Source organism: Nicotiana tabacum, chromosome 2, assembly GCF_000715075.1.
Source record: "Nicotiana tabacum cultivar K326 chromosome 2, ASM71507v2, whole genome shotgun sequence".
Lineage (NCBI taxonomy): Eukaryota > Viridiplantae > Streptophyta > Magnoliopsida > Solanales > Solanaceae > Nicotiana > Nicotiana tabacum.
In genome coordinates this window covers 75,548,874-75,566,865 of record NC_134081.1, presented here as the reverse complement: position 1 = coordinate 75,566,865, position 17,992 = coordinate 75,548,874, and the positions used below count along the sequence as shown (strand labels likewise).

General features: G+C 40.5%; 1 protein-coding gene across 1 annotated transcript; it reads left to right on the top strand.

The window, feature by feature from the left end:
* The first annotated feature begins 9,435 nt into the window (after nucleotides 1–9,435).
* LOC107766518 (leucine-rich repeat receptor-like serine/threonine-protein kinase RGI4) lies at nucleotides 9,436–13,175 on the top strand. Its single transcript, XM_016585316.2, has 2 exons — nucleotides 9,436–12,428; nucleotides 12,527–13,175. The coding sequence occupies exons 1-2, from the start codon at nucleotides 9,617–9,619 to the stop codon at nucleotides 12,991–12,993; spliced, it is 3,279 nt and encodes a 1,092-aa protein (XP_016440802.1). The 5' UTR covers nucleotides 9,436–9,616; the 3' UTR covers nucleotides 12,994–13,175.
* The last annotated feature ends 4,817 nt before the right edge of the window (nucleotides 13,176–17,992 follow it).

The window sequence follows — 17,992 nt, the reverse complement described above, 5'->3', positions numbered from 1 at the left end:
TTATGCTAAGTGGAAAAGCACGAGGGTTGAGATCTAATCTACAATTGCTTTTTTGTTTTTTTGGGTTGATTTGTGAGAGGAAGGCAATACCAAAAAAAATTAAGATGTTGTGGTTTTGTCTCTCCAATTCAAGGCCAGTGCTCTTCTTCTTTTTCTTTTAAGTATTATTTTAAGACAAGATTAATATCCTTTACAGCAAGGCCACCCGACAACATGACCTGAAACTTTTGCAATTTAATAAAAGTAATTAATCTTAATAGTTTTTTAAACCTGCATGTGCTCTTCACTTCTACACCACCCTCAGGCTCAGATTCAACTGTCTCTAATTTAATTAGAAGAGATCTCCATCTTAATACTAATATTATAAGCATAATCATTGTCTTAGAAATACAAATTTTATTCATGCAGTTATTCTTCTACTACTTCCTAAGAATTACAGATCCAGATCCCTATGCTTTAAATTAACACTCTCCTTTGTCTCTTTGTTTTTCTGTGTGTTTATTTAATTTCGGGTGAGAAGGTTGGCAACGGAAGTTTTTATGATCCCTTGTGCTTAATTATTTTGTGAAAAGGTATTGATTAATGTTTGTTTGAATTTTAAATAGTCATAACTCATAAATACGAAGTAGATTTGATGCATTAATTCTTTTAAGTTATTCTTATTCTTAGAATAAGTAGCCATAACTTATTCTATCTTATTCTTCATTTTTTGGTTTGCCCTTTAAATGTAAAAGAGTGAATTTGGTACGACATAAGTCATTTTATGAGAGAATATTTTCATGAGGAAGTTATTTTTAGTGTTTGATTAATAGAAAATATTTTTTATTAAAAGGGATAGTTTCGCTCACTTATGAATGAAAGTCAATTGTCCTAACATTACCTTAATTTTTAACTTTATATTATAAGCTCCAACCAACACTTAGATATTATTATTAATATTTAATAGGAGTATTTCAAAACTTATTATTATTATTATTATTATTATTATTATTATTATTATTATTATTATTATTATTATTATTATTATTATTATTATTATTGTTGTTGTTGTTGTTGTTGTTGTTGTTGTTGTTGTTGTTGTTGTTGTTGTTGTTGTTGTTGTTGTTGTTGTTGTTGTTGTTGTTGTTGTTGTTGTTGTTGTTGTTGTTGTTGTTGTTGTTGTTGTTGTTGTTGTTGTTGTTGTTGTTGTTGTTGTTGTTGTTGTTGTTGTTGTTGTTGTTGTTGTTGTTGTTGTTGTTATTGTTATTGTTATTGTTATTGTTATTGTTATTGTTATTATTATTATTGTTATTATTATTATTATTTAAAAATATTTTTAATTCATTAATTAAACATCGAAAATATGTTTAAAGAAAAACAATATACTTCAAAAATATTTTTCTAAATAACTTTTGTTGTACCAAACACAAGTAGGATATATATCTTTCATCCTAACGTGTATGCAGGCTTCGACTTTCTTTAAACATATTTTCGGTGTTTAATTGATGAATTAAAATTATTTTCGGTGTTTAATTGATGAATCAAAATTTTTTAAAAAAAATATATACTGTACTATTTTAATATTATAATAATAACAACAATAATAATAGCAAATAAAATAGCATTTTCATAAGTTTTGAAATACTCCTATTAAATATTAATAATAATATCTAAGTGTTGGTTGGAGCTTATAATATAAAGTTAAAAATTAAGATTTCTTGTCCACCTCTAACCGTTCTTTTTCAAACTTTCTCAAGCAAATTAATCCGGAGAAATTCAAAAATAGCCAGATTTACAAGTGATAATTGAAAAATAGTCACAATTTCAAAAGTAATCGAAATTTAACCACTTTTCATGTAAAGATAAATTTGAACGAAAACACTGTTCAAAATCCGGAAAATATTCCAGCATAATATACTGGAGTTCCAGTATAATATACTTGTCACCACCCAAACTAACCCCTGTCGTGATGGCGCCTATCGTGGAACTAGGCAAGCCGACTCATTTCCAAATTCGGCAACCGATGCCGAAACCAACCAAACCACGTCCGAATGACCTCAAATTTTGCATACACATCACAAATGACACTACGAACCTACTCCAACTTCCGGAATTCCATTCCGACCCCGATATCAAAATTTCCACTGTCGACCGAAATCGCCAAAATTTTCAATTTCGCCAATTCAAGCCTAATTCTACCACGAGCCTCCAAATCACATTCCGGACGTACTCCTAAGTCCAAAATCACCTAACGGAGCTAACAGAACTATCAAAATTCAAATCCGAGATCGTTTACATATAGCTAAACATCCGGTTGACTTTTTCCAACTTAAGTTTCTACTTAAGAGACTAAGTGCTCAATTCACTATGAAACCACTCCGGTCCTGAACCAACTAACCCGATATAATATAATATAGCTGAATAACACAAAAAAAAAGTAGAAATAGAGAAAACTGGGCTATAACTCTCGAAACGACCGGCCGGGTCGTTATATCCTCCCCCTCTTAAATATCCGTTCGTCCTCGAACGGGTCTAGAAATATACCTGGAGTCTCGAATAGGCGTGGATATCTGCTCCGCATATCCCGCTCGGTCTCCCAGGTGGCCTCCTCCACATGCTGACCTCTCTATTGCACCTTTACTGAAGCTATATCCTTTGACCTCAACCTTCGAACCTGCCGATCCAAAATAACCATCGGCTCCACATCATAAGTCATATCACCCTCCAATTGAACCGTGCTGAAATCCAAAACATGGGACGGATCTCCAATATACTTCCGGAGCATGGAAACATGAAACACTGGATGCACGCTCGACAAGCTGGGTGGCAAGGCAAGCATATAAGCCACCTCTCCTACCATCTGAAGCACCTCAAAAGGCCCAATAAACCGGGGGCTCAACTTGCCCCTCTTCCCAAACCTCATAACACCCTTCATGGGTGATACCTTTAGCAAGACCTTCTCCCCAACCATAAAAGACACATCACGGACCTTCCTATCCGCGTAGCTCTTCTGCCTAGACTGCGCCGTGCGAAGCCGCTCCTGAATTAATTTCACCTTATCTAATGCGTCCTGGACCAAATCTATACCTAAGAGCCTTGACTCACCCGGCTCAAACCATCCACTAGGAGATCTACACCTCCTCCCATATAAAGCCTCGTACGGAGCTATCTGAATACTCGACTGATAACTGTTGTTATATGCAAACTCCGTGAGTGGCAGAAACTGGTCCCATGAACCCCCAAAGTCAATGACACAAGCACGCAACATGTCCTCCAATATCTGAATAGTGCGCTCGGACTGCCCGTCCATCTGAGGGTGAAAAGATGTGCTCAACTCAACCTGAGTACCCAAATCTCGTTGCACAGCCCTCCAAAATTGCGATGTGAACTGAGTACCCGTATTTGAAATGATGGAAACTGGGACACCATGCAGGCGAACGATCTCTCGGCTGTAAATCTCAGCTAACCGCTCTGAAAAGTAAGTAGTACCAAATGGAATGAAGTACGCGGACTTGGTCAGCCGATCCACAATAACCCAAATAGCATCGAACTTCCTCGAAGTCCGTGGGAGCCCAACTACAAAGTCCATGGTGATCTGCTCCCACTTCCACTCTGGGATCTCCAATCTCTGAAACAAGCCACTCGGTCTCTGATGCTCATACTTAACCTGCTGACAGTTGAGACACCGAGCCATAAACCCAACTATATCCTTCTTCATCCGCCTCCACCAATAGTGCTGCCTCAAATCCTGGTACATCATCGCGACACCCGGATGGATGGAATACCGCGAGCTGTGGGCCTCCTCAAGAATCAACTCTCGAAGCCCATCTACATTAGGCGCACATATCCGGCCCTGCATTCTCAGCACTCCGTCATCACCAATAGCCACATCCCTAGCATCACCTCTCTGAACCCTGTCCTGAAGAACGAGCAAGTGGGGGTCATCATACTGACGCTCCCTGATATGGTCATAAAGAGAAGACCTGGAGACCACACAAGCTAATACCTGACTAGGCTCCGAAATATCCAATCTGACAAGCTGGCCCGCTAAGGCCTGAACATCCAATGCCAAAGGTCTCTCTGCTGCTGGAAGATATGCTAAACTCCCCAAACTCTCTGCCCGGCGACTCAAAGCATCGGCCACCACATTGGCCTTCCCCGGATGGTACAAAATAGTGATATCATAGTTCTTAAAAAGCTCCAACCATCTCCGCTGATGCAAATTAAGATCCTTCTACTTTAACAGATATTGTCGACTCCGGTGATCAGTATAGATCTCACAATGAACTCCATACAAATAATGACGCCAAATCTTCAAGGCGTGAACAATGGCTGCTAACTCAAGATCATGGACAGGATAGTTCTTCTCATGGGTCTTCAACTGGCGCGAGGCATAAGCGATCACCCTACCCCCTGCATCAAAACACAACCAATGCCTATCCTCGAGGCATCACAATACACGGTGTAAGAACCTGAAGCTGATGGCAGAACTAACACTAGAGCTGTGGTCAAAGTAGTCTTGAGCTTCTGCTCTCCTCACACTCATCCGACCACCTGAATGGAGCACCCTTTTGGGTCAATTTGGTCAAGGGCGATGCAATAGATGAAAATCCCTCCACAAAGCGACGGTAGTAACCCGCCAAACCAAGAAAACTCCTAATCTCTGTGGCTGAGGACGGTCTGGGCCAACTCTATACCGCCTCTATCTTCTTCAGGTCCACCCGAATACCCTCACTGGACACCACGTGCCCCAAGAATGCTACTGAACTGAGCCAGAACTCATATATGGAGAACTTTGCATAAAGCTTCTCCTCCCTCAATCTCTATAATACAATCTTCAAATGTTGAGCGTGCTCCTCCTGACTACGAGAGTACACCAGGATGTCATCAATGACTACAACAACGAATGAGTCCAAATAGGGCTGGAATACACTGTTCATCAAATGCATGAACGCTGCTGGGGCATTGGTCAGCCCAAAAGACATCACCAAGAACTCATAATGGCTATATCGGGTCCTGAAAGCTGTCTTAAGAATGTCTGAATCCAGAATCTTTAGCTGATGATAACCGGGCCTCAAATCAATCTTGGAGAACACCCTCGCTCCCTGAAGCTGGTCGAATAAATCATCAATACGAGGCAAAGGATACTTGTTCTTGACTGTGACCTTGTTCAACTGCTTGTAATCGATACACATTCTCATGGAACCATCCTTCTTTTTTACAAATAGAACCGGTGCACCCCAAGGTGACACACTAGGGCGAATAAACCCCTTATCAAGGAGTTCCTGAAGCTGTTCTTTCAATTCCTTCAACTCCGTCGGTGCCATACGATACGGTGGAATAGAAATGGGATGAGTGCCAGGCACCAAATCAATACCAAAGTCAATATCCCTGTCAGACAGCATGCCCGACAGGTCTGCAGGAAACACATCCGAAAAATCACGTACCACCGGAACAGAATCAATGACAGGAGTCTCTGCACTAACATCCCTCACAAAAGCCAAATAATATAAGCAACCCTTCTCAATCATGCGTTGAGCCTTCAAATATGAAATCACCCTACTTGGTACATAATCTACAGAACCGCTCCACTCAATCCTCAGAATTCCTGGCATAGCCAACGTCACCGTCTTAGCGTGACAATCTAGAACAGCATGACATGGAGATAACTAATCCATACCTAATAACACATCAAAGTCAACCATACTGAGCAACAATAGATCCGCTCGGGTCTCCAGACCCCCAATAGTCACCACACATGACCGATATACGCGGTCCACAATAATAGTATCGCCCACAGGAGTAGATACATGTATAGATGAAACTAAAGACTCACGGGGCATATCCAAAAAATGGGCGAAATACGAGAAAATATATGAATACGTGGAACCAGGGTCAAATAATACTGAGGCATCTCTGTGACAAACTGAGACAATACCTATAATCACAGCATCTAAAGCAATAACATCTGGTCTGGCAGGGAGAGCATAGAAATGGGCCTGACCACCCCCTAATCTGCCTCCCCCTCTAGGGCGACCCCTAGCTGACTGACCTCCACCCCGAGCTGACTGGGTGGGTGGTGAGGTAACTGGTGCTGTAGTCAAAGGCTGACTCCTCTGCTGAGATAGACCTCCATGACGACGAGGACACTGCCTCCACATATGCCCAAGCTCCCTACACTCAAAACAACTCCCTGGTGCGGGTGGCGGAAACTGAAGGGAACCTCTAGCACCGGGATGACTCGTAGAAGAACCTAGCATGGAAGAGCCCTGAATAGGTGGAGCACGGGGGGAACTCTGAGCTGGAAGGGCACTAAGTGATGAGTGTCCCTGATGAGAACTGTGAGAACCATGGCCAGATGATGCACCCCGATGAAATGGCCGAGCTGACTGAGCCTGTCTTAAATGGCGACCTCTACCGTGCTGGAACTGACCCCCAAAAGGAGCACCGCTGAATCCACCCTGACCACGAGGCCTCCTGGCCTCCCTCTCAACCCTCTCCTGACCGCGAACCATCTCAATCTGCCGAGCATTGTCGACAACCTCATCAAAAGTAGCACCCGAAACCCTCTCTCTGGTCATGAGCAACTGTAGATGATAAGTGAGACCATCAATAAACCTCATGATCCTTTCCCTGTCCGTGGGAACCAACCAGATCGCATGACGGGCCAACTCAGAGAACCGCATCTCATACTGTGTCACAGACATATCACTCTAGCGAAGCTGCTCAAACTGTCTACACAACTCCTCTCTGCGGGATCGAGGCACGAACTTCTCCAAAAAGACCACGGAGAACTGCTGCCAAGTAAGGGGTGCTGCGCCAACAGGCCTACGCCTCTCGTAAGTCTCCCACCATCTAAGTGCAGCCCCAGAAAACTGAAAGGTAGTGAATGAGACCCCACAAGTCTCCAGAATACCACCAGTACGGAGTATCCTCTGACACCTGTCCAAAAAGTCCTGAGCATCCTCTCTCTCTCTGTGCCACTAAAATGTGGTGGCTGGAGTCTCCCAAACCTCTCCAACCTACGCTGATCATCCTCAGGCATAGCAGGAACTACATAATCCTGAGCAACTGCAACCGGTTGGGCTGGTGGTGCCTCTAGTGTCTGAAGTCCCTGAATAACCTGCTCGGGTGTGCGAGCGACGGGAGTCTGAGTGCCTCCCCTGGCCTGAGAAGTGGCTGCGGCCGTCGAAATAGAGACTGCCTGAGCAAGGCCAGTACACGCTGTCAAAATCTGAATTAGGGCCTCGTGAAGGCCTGGAATCACAATAGGCACAGGTGGTGCCTGAGCTGGTGCATCAACAACTGGAACCTGGTCCTGATCTGGGACAACCGGTGGATCTGTAGGTACTGCCCCAACTGCTGTACGGGCTGCACCTCTGCCCCTACCACGACTTCTACTGCGGCCTCGGCCTCTCGCGGCCCTGGCTGGTGGTACTGGTGGCTGGCCCTCCTGACCGGTAGCACGAGTCCTCACCATCTGTGAGAGAATGAAACAACAGATGTTTAGTTACTAGAATCAACAGATTCGCACGACAAGAATTCAAGAATGTGGAGTTTCCTAAAGGTTCTGCAGCCTCTCGAAGTTAAGTACAGACGTCTCTGTACCGATCCGCAAGACTCTACTAAACCCGCTCATGACTCGTGAGACCTATGTAACCTAGGCTCTGATACCAATCTGTCACGACCCAAACTAACCCCTGTCGTGATGGTGCCTATCGTGGAACTAGGCAAGCCGACTCATTTCCAAATTCGGCAACCGATGCCGAAACCAACCAAACCACGTCCGAATGACCTCAAATTTTGCATACACGTCACAAATGACACTACGAACCTACTCCAACTTCCTGAATTCTATTCCGACCCCGATATCAAATTTCCATTGCCGGCCGAAATCGCCAAAATTTCCAATTTCGCCAATTCAAGCCTAATTCTACCACGGACCTCTAAATCACATTCCGGACGCACTCCTAAGTCCAAAATCACCTAACGGAGCTAACGAAATCATCAGAATTCAAATCCGAGATAGTTTACACATAGCTCAACATCGGGTTGACTTTTTCCAACTTAAGTTTCTACTTAAGAGACTAAGTGTCTCAATTCACTATGAAACCACTCCAGTCCCGAACCAACTAACCCGATATAACATAATATAGCTGAATAACACAAAAAGAAGTAGAAATGGGGAAAACAGGGCTATAACTCTCGAAACGACCGGCCGAGTTGTTACAATATTGGAACTCCAACATATTATACTGGAGTTTCAGTATAATATACCGGTCCACAGTGGCAGAGCCAGAATTTTGGTTAAGGGGTGTCAAAATATATAGAACTAAACATATCAGGAAATTAAGGGGAGTCAATACATAGTATATATACATACAATTTATTTTTTTTAACTACATACACAATGTATTTTTTCCGCGAAGGGGTGTCAATTTGACACCCCTTCCTATATGGTGGCTCCGCCACTGCCGATCTAGCATAATATGTTGGAAGTTCATACACAAGTGCTTCAATCTCTAGTATATTATGCTGGAACTTTTCGCGTGTTGGAATTTCAGCATAATATGCTGGAAGTTCATACATATGTGCATCAATCTCCAGTATATTATGATGGACCGGTCCGTGTTGCAGCAAAATAATGGTTATTTTTTAATGACTTTGCAAACGCTGACTATTTTTGAATTACTGATCCGAAAAATGGCTAGCCCTGCTATTTTTACTTTCTGAAATCTGAAGTCCGACTTAGCCCAGCCTTTAGCCTGTCATTTTAAAGCTATCCCAAATAAAATGAAAAAAAGAAAAAGAAAAAAAGAAAACTTGGCTCTGCCCTCAGTTCTTGCCCTCCTCTGCTTCATTACCAAGTCACTGAAAATTAGTAGCCATAAGTCTTATAACTAACATGTGGCTGACTCATACTATTGTACTACTGTATATGATATGACGGACCATTTCTGCACCTTCTCTTATTTAAACCATTTGTAAGAACATGCTCTTCCTTCCAACTTCTGGTACCAACAAATATTTACCAGAATAACCCCCCCAACTAATCAAAAATAAATCAAACATAGCCTCTTAATAACTATAGATACCCTATTACCCTGACCCCCACCCAAAAAAACCAAACAAAAGAAAAATCTGCAGGCAGTTGATAATATATTGCTCCATTTTAATGAATTGTACCTAGTAATTAACACATAACAAGATAGCAGCAACTTGGCCTCACTAAAGAGTTATTTCAGACATTAATTATGCAACAAAAAGAAGGATGTGATAATTACTTATTTAAAACCAGCATTTGTTTCCCTTGGGACCTGCACTGATAAAAGATAGTCAATTATGTATTTTGTGACAAGCAAAATCCAAAAAAATACTATTGGAGAATTTAACAAAAGAAAGGAAAAGATTGTATTTATATGAATATTAATAATGAATTAATAAAGCCAAAGGAAAACATATGCATCAGCAACTCTCAAATTAACAACTATCCCAAGTGCAATAATAATAGAAAAATTGAAAGTGCTCTTGGATCCAGATCTTCTATTGCTTTTCCTCTATAAACAAAACATGGGGTTCCCCCCTCTACAATCCCAAAGTCCTCTCAACTTTCTCTCTTCTTCCCCTCTCAGCAGCAATGCCTGCTCCTTCAACAAATCCTTTTCTTCTTCTTTTTTCCAATATCTTCTTATTTCTCTCCTTAAACTCTCTGTTCTTCTCTTCTTGTTATTCTATTGATGTACAAAGTCAGGCACTTCTTGCATGGAAAGAAACATTAAACAGTTCCAATGATGTTTTGAAATCTTGGAATGCTTTAGACAAAAGTCCCTGCAATTGGTTTGGCATACACTGCAATTCCAATGGTCAAATTGTGAGTATAAGTCTCAAATCAGTAAATTTACAAGGACCATTGCCTTCAAATTTTCAGCCCCTCAAATTCTTGAACACCCTTGTTCTTTCATCTGCCAATCTCAGTGGTCCAATCCCAAAAGAGTTTGGAGACTATCTTGAGCTTAGTCTCATTGATATTAGTGACAATTCAATCACTGGTACCATTCCACAAGAAATTTGCAAGCTTAACAAGCTGCAAAGTTTGTCTCTCAGTTCAAATTATCTTGAAGGTGATATTCCTTCTGAAATTGGCAACTTGTCCAGTCTCAAGAATCTCTTGATTTATGACAATCAACTGAGTGGTGAGATTCCAAAGAGTATTGGAAAGTTGAGCAATCTTGAGGAATTCAGAGCTGGAGGAAATCAAAATCTTAAGGGTGAACTCCCTTTGGAAATTGGAAACTGCAGCAACTTGGTTTTTCTAGGCCTAGCTGAAACAGGCATTTCAGGGAATTTGCCACCTTCAATTGGCAACCTGAAAAGGATTCAGACCATTGCAATTTACACAGCTCTCTTGTCTGGACCAATTCCAGAAGAGATTGGTAATTGTAGTGAACTCCAGAACTTGTACTTGTATCAAAATTCAATCTCAGGTTCGATCCCGCGGAGTATAGGGGAGCTCAAAAAGCTCCAGAGCTTATTGCTATGGCAAAATAGCATAGTTGGTGTAATTCCTAATGAACTTGGAAATTGCAAAGCTCTTACAGTTATTGATTTATCTGAGAATCTTTTAACAGGTAGCATTCCTACTAGTTTGGGTGGCATTTTAGGTCTTGAGGAGTTGCAGTTGAGTGTCAATCAGTTATCAGGTATTATACCTCCTGAAATATCAAATTGTACTTCTCTGTCTCATTTGGAAGTTGATAACAATGATATTTCAGGGCAGATTCCTAATGAAATAGGAAACTTAAAGAGCTTGACTTTATTCTTTGCATGGAAAAATAATTTAACTGGCAATATTCCTGTTTCCTTATCTCAATGTGAGAATCTTCAGGCTCTAGACCTTTCTTACAACAATCTTTTCGGTACCATACCAAAAGAAATCTTTGCTTTGAATAATCTGACAAAACTGCTGCTTCTTTCCAATGATTTGTCTGGCTTTATACCACCTGATGTTGGAAACTGCACAAACTTGTATAGATTCAGGGTGAACAACAATAGGCTAGGGGGTACTGTTCCATTAGATATAGGAAACTTAAGAAGTCTGAATTTCCTTGACATGAGTCACAATCATTTTCTGGGAGGAATTCCTGCATCATTATCTGGTTGTCAAAATCTTGAGTTTCTTGATCTCCATTCAAATGCATTCACTGGTCCCTTGCCAGAAACTCTGCCTAAAAGCCTACAGTTTGTGGACATTTCAGACAACAGGCTTACGGGTTCGCTAAGTCCAAGTGTTGGTTCTTTAGCTGAATTAACAAAACTGAATCTTGGGAAGAATCAACTTTCTGGCAGAATTCCAGCAGAGATAGTTTCTTGTAGTAAGCTTCAGCTGTTAGATCTTGGGTACAATGGTTTCTCAGGTGATATACCTAAAGAGCTGGGTAAAATACCATCCCTTGAAATCTCTCTCAACCTTAGTTGTAACCAATTTACAGGAGTCATTCCAAGTGAGTTTTCAGGTCTTAGCAAACTAGGAAATCTTGATCTCTCCCACAACAAACTCATCGGGAATTTAGATGTTCTTACTGACCTTCAAAACCTTGTCTCGCTCAATGTATCATTCAATGACTTCTCCGGAAAACTGCCCAATACCCAATTCTTTCATAAGCTTCCTTTGAGTGATCTTACTGGAAACCAAGCTCTTTATATTTCTGGTGGGGATGTGACTCAACTGGGACCCGCTCGACGTGCCAAATCAACCATGAAACTTGCTATGTCGATCCTTATCAGTATAAGTGCTGTGCTAGTGCTTCTAGCCATTTACACCTTGATCAGGACACGAGCGGCCAAGTACAGATCTCCAGATGTTGATACTTGGGAAATGACTCTTTACCAGAAGTTGGACTTTTCAATAGATGACATTTTTCATAATCTAACATCGGCTAATGTCATTGGCACTGGAAGCTCAGGAGTTGTATACAGGGTAATGACCGAAAATGGGGTGACTCTGGCAGTCAAGAAAATGTGGTCATCAGAGGAATCAGGAGCGTTTAGTTCAGAAATTAGTACTCTAGGTTCAATCCGTCACAAGAATATTGTACGCCTCCTTGGTTGGGCTTCAAACCAGAACATGAAACTACTATTCTATGACTACCTACCCAATGGAAGTTTGAGCTCATTGCTCCACGGTGTTGGCAAAGGAGCAGCAGAATGGGAGACCAGCTTTGATGTGGTCATTGGAGTAGCTCATGCACTTGCATACTTGCATCATGATTGTGTACCTCCTATAATGCATGGAGATGTCAAAGCAATGAATGTATTGTTAGGCTCTAGAATGGAGCCTTACCTGGCCGACTTCGGGTTGGCAAGGATTGTCAACACTGATGTTGATGCTGACTTGTTGAAGCAAAGCCAAAGGCCTCATCTTACTGGTTCTTATGGCTATATGGCTCCAGGTAATTATTTTATACTATACTTATTATCTCAGCTTGATTAATTGCAGATCAACTTTTCTTGAATTGACAAAGACACTGCCCTTGTTGTGTACCCACAGAACATGCTTCGATGCAATGGATCACAGAAAAGAGTGATGTGTATAGTTTTGGTGTGGTTCTCTTGGAAGTACTAACAGGAAGGCATCCATTGGACCCAACATTGCCTGGGGGTGCACACTTAGTTCAATGGGTGCGCGAGCACTTACAAAGCAAGCGCGATCCCAATGACATTCTTGATCCAAAGCTTAGGGGAAGGGCTGACCCTGAGATGCATGAAATGCTGCAAACTTTAGCTGTTTCATTTCTGTGCGTGAGCACGAAGGCTGATGATCGTCCAATGATGAGGGATGTTGTAGCCATGCTCAAGGAAATTCGAAACGTTGATCCTGTTGTGTCTGAGTCCGACTTGTTGAAGAAAAATGCAAGTGTGACAGCTCTTCCAAAATCACCTGGAACCAAAAATGTGGATTCCCAATTATCCTGTAGCTGCTCTTTTGTGTTTTCTGATAACTCTCTCTCCAATTAAGGCTTCAGCATAGTGAACAAATTTGTGAATATGCCATGTTTCATAGCAGTATGACTTAGAGCAGGTTATAGATTTTAATTATAATCATTTCCGTTCCTCAATCATGTAATCCTAGTAAGGGTGTTTTCAATTTAGCATTAGTATTATAGAGTGAAAAGATCAGTGCTCATCATTATCTGAAATTGGTTTTCTTACATACCAATATATTGCTACTCTATAGTCTAATACTAAATTTGTTAGCCAATGGGGCATACTCATGTAATTGGCAGTTCATACTTCATAGGACTGCTCAATTGCGCTTAAGAAAATGGAGTACAAAAGAAGTCCAAAGATTTGATATTTTTAGATTTATTAAAATTAAAAAAAATATAGAAAAAAGATTCACACCCTTTACCGAGTATCGGAACTATCGAAAAAGGCTTCTAATATTTTTCAGAATTTCTTGTGGCTCTGCAAATATTGGTAGGTTAGGGAAACTTGGGCCATTTGTTTTTTCATTTCTTTTTAGAATTTCAGCTTGAGTATACTTTGACTATTCTGTTGGGAATAAATCCTCTGCAGAAATAATATTCACAGTAATAAAAGCAGAATAATCACGTAGCACCGAGATACGGTAATTAACAAGAATAAAAGAGTGACAACGACACCAAGATTTTTACGTGGAAAACCCTTTGAATATGGAAAAAAACTACGGCCCCGAGACGAGCAACTGATATCACTATAGCAAAAAATTTTACACTTTGTAGGTCCGAGTAAAATACTCCAAAGACCACTATAACACTCAAAAGAAATAACCTTCTTTTGATATTCTCACCTCACTACAATATCGCTCACTCTCTATTTTTCTCACAGACTATTTTCTTATACCTTGTCTGTGAAACCTCACTCTTTCTTTCTCTCTTTGTTGGTGTGTAGAAATGAGAGTTGAAGCTCTCCTTTTATAGCCGAAGCCTCACCCTCTAAAGCCTACTATATTTGATAATTTGCACACACTTTTCCTTCTTTTTCTTCAATGTTGACAATTCAACAAAGTTGGCTACCAACCCAAAGAAATTCAATAAAGTTGGCTACCAAACCAAAGAAATTCAACAAAGTTGGCTACCAAACCAAAAAAATTTTCCTTAGGCACATGCCTATTACTTTGGTTATTGAATGAGATGGACCCCATCAATTTTTCCCTCCAGTCTCATTCATCTAGAGGAGGTAGCACTGTCTTCTAGTTTAAGTGCATGCCGACAATATTGGCCCAAGTGAAGGTTTGTTTTGAAGATTGACAAAGGAAGCTCAGGCATGAACCAGGTCCATCCCTTGTGTGCATAGACACAGGCAGATTCAAGCATGTGGGATGCACGTGAAGGAGATAAGCTTAACTTGGTATAATTGATATCTCCTGATCGAAAAGGTTGCATAACTGATAAGGAGAAGGACTACTTAATCAAAGAGAACACTATCCAAGATAAGGGAAGAGTTAGAAGTTGAGATCAACTAAAACTCTTCCACCAAGGAAGAGTAGCATTAGAACTCTAGTTATTTCTTCATCTGCTAACTCTATATATTGCAGGATGTTCTCATTCTACAGGTATGCATAAAAGTAGAAGTTAAACATGAATTGAGATCAAAATAGCAAGGCATTTTGCAAGCAATTCGTGTGTGATTCAAGTGTGCAAACCTGAAGCTACATGAACCAGATAGAAGAACCAGTTCCAAGTATCTGTCTTTTATTCTAGTTCAATTATAGTAGGTATTTTCATATTGTACCTTTGAGCTTTATCTAGAGAAAATTGTAATAGGTACTCAGAGTATTCAAGTTAGAGTTAACTTGAAGTTGTCGCAGCAGTTAGAGGTTGGTTGCCACAACGGGATTAGAGTTAATCCTAGGTTTATAAAAGTGTTTTGTAAATACAGTTTTTGGCTCAGTGATTTAGTGGAGAGTTTGGAAAAATCCTACTGAGAAGTAGGTCGTGATTTTTTACCTTTTGAGCCAGGTGTTTTTCACGTAAAATACTTGTGTTCTTTACTTTTCGCATTTACTATTTCAGCAATAGTAGGTTAAGGAACACATAGAAGAACCCGATCCTTCCATAATCAGTTTAAGCGAAAAATTGAACACCATACAAATCACCCCCTTCTTGTGTGGTATTGAAGTTAAAATATCAATTAGTATCAGAGCGGGTTATCCTTGAATAGGCTAACACCTTAGGAGAAGATCAAGATAAGTGCACCACCTGGAAATCGGGAAGGGCAATCCACTGCTAGGTCACCACTCTTCAACGGCCAGTATTACTTTTGGTGAAAAAACAAGATGAGAGATCACATCATAGGAGAAGACTATGAGCTATGGGACATTGTCATAGACGGCCCATTGGCTACCATGAAGATAAATGCCGAAGGAGAAGAGGTGGCAAAGACAAGAGCTGACTGTACTACTGACGACTTGAGGAAATGGGAGAAGAATGCTAAAGCAAAGAAATGGCTTATTTGTGGACTCAGTCCAGATAAGTACAGTAGAATCCAAAGTTGTACCGTTGCTAAGGAAATTTGGAACACTTTGCAAGTGGCCCATGAAGGAACACCTCAAGTGAAGAGGTCGAGAGGAACACTACTATATTCTCAATATGAGAATTTTACCATGAAGGAAAGGGAAACCATCCAAGAGATATATACAAGGTTCACCACACTGACAAATGAACTTAAATCTCTTGGAAGGATTATTCCTGAAGAAGACAGAGTTGAGAAGATTTTGACAAGGGTTCTGCCAGTTACTTGGGAGAGCAAAATCACTGCCATTCAGAAATCAAAGAACATTGCCACTCTTAAGTTGGATGAGCTAATTGGAAATCTCACTGCTTATGAACTTAGAAGTCAAACCATGAAGATGGATGTACCCAAGAGGGAAAGGAGCCTGGCACTCAGAATCACTGAAGGTTCTGATCTAGAAGATGATGAAATGGCTATGATCATAAAGGACTTCAAGAAGTACCAAAAGAGAGGAAAGGGTCCTTCAAAAAGTGGAAGCTACAGCAAACCAAAGGTTCCTGAAAGGCAAACCAATGAGGGATGCTACAAGTGTGGTAAGACTGATCACCACATCAAGAACTGTCCTCAATGGGAAATTGAATGGAAGAAGGAAAGAGCTGAACAGAGAAACATGAAGAAGGAACAGGTTCAACCCAAGAAGAACAAAGGATCAACAAAGGCTATGGTTGCTGCTTTGGAAGAAAGCTCAGATGATGAAAATGGAGATGAACAAGCACTTATGGCCATTGGAGAATCTGATGAGGAATCTAAGGTAAGTGTAATTCATCTCAAAGACAAGATTAAATTTTTGTCTAAAGAATGGCTATCTGAATTACTTCTAGATTTCATTGATGAATTTGAGGATGTAAACAATGAAAATGAACAACTGTCTAAGGAATGTGTGATTTTGAAAGCAAAGTGTAAGAACCTGGAACTTAGGGTTAGTGAGACTATACGTGAAAATACTGCATTAAAGAACCAGGTTCATGCATTTGAATCAAATGTCCTAGAACTTAGATCTGAAAACCTAAAACTAAAATTAGAAACAAGTAAGAAGACAACTGATTGCACACAACTCACTCTAGAAGAAAATGTAGGTAAACTAAAAGATGAGTTGTATAAGAAGGATGGGCAGGTTAGAATTTTGAAGAAGGATCTAGGCAAGGCCAAGCATGAACTAGACAGAACTTATAAATGGAACAGGTCCTCCGATGCACTTTCATGGCTACAGGAACATCATAGTAGCAATAGAAGAGGACTTGGCTTTGGGAATCTGCCACCTAAATGGGATCCCAAAAGCAAGTACCTTATACTTCCTGAGAACAAGATTTGTACTCACTGCGGTAAAACAGGTCACTATAAAAGTGAATGCAATGCAAAAGAAAAGGCAAGCCAAAAGAACAAAAAATTTGTTCAAGGGAAGAATAGGCTACCAAGTTGGGCTAAAAGGAATCTGATTCATTCTTTTGCCTATAGAAAGGGACCCAAACTAGTTTGGGTTTCTAAGACTAACCCCTGATTTTCTTTTGCAGGTCCAAGTGAAAGAGAGCAGCCAAATATGGTACATAGATAGTGGCTGCTCAAAGCACATGACAGGAAGCAAGAACCAGTTCCTTTCACTTGAGGACCTTAAAAGAGGTAATGTCTCCTTTGGAAATGAGAAGAAAGGTGAGATCATTGGGGTTGGAAGGGTAGGTAAGACTGATTCTCACTCTATTGAGAATGTCTACTTGATAGATGGATTAAAATACAGTCTAATCAGTGTATCACAACTGTGTGATAGAGGTAACTTGGTAGCATTCACCTCTACCAAATGTTTTGTGATTAATCTTAACACTGACAAGATTGTTTTGCAGGAAAAAAGAGTAAACAATATATATATTATAGATCTGTCCACACTTTCAGAAAATGAACTCACTTGCTTAAGTGTGTTGGATAATGATCCCCTCCTTTGGCACAAGAGACTTGGACATGCCAGTCTGAGTCAACTCAACAAATTAGTTTCCAAGGACCTGGTGATAGGGTTGCCTAACATCAAGTTCAAGAAAGACAAAGTTTGTGAGGCTTGTGCAAAGGGGAAGCAAGTAAGATCCTCTTTTAAATGCAAGAAAGTGGTAAGCACCACCAGGACGATGGAACTAGTCCATATGGATCTCTGTGGTCCAATGAGAACATTAAGCAGAGGTGGTAAAAGATATGTGATGGTGCTTGTTGATGATTACTCTAAGTTTACTTGGACATTATTTTTAACATCTAAAGATGAAGCATTTGATATGTTCACTTCTTTTGTTAGAGAAACTCAGAAATAACTATGTAATCAACTTGCATCAATTAGGTTTGATCATGGCACTGAATTTGAAAATGCTAAATTTGTTGAATTTTGTGATGATCATGGCATAGATCATAATTTTTTTGCTCCTAGGACTCCACAACAAAATGGAGTAGTTGAAAGAAATAATATGACACTTGAAGATATGGCTAG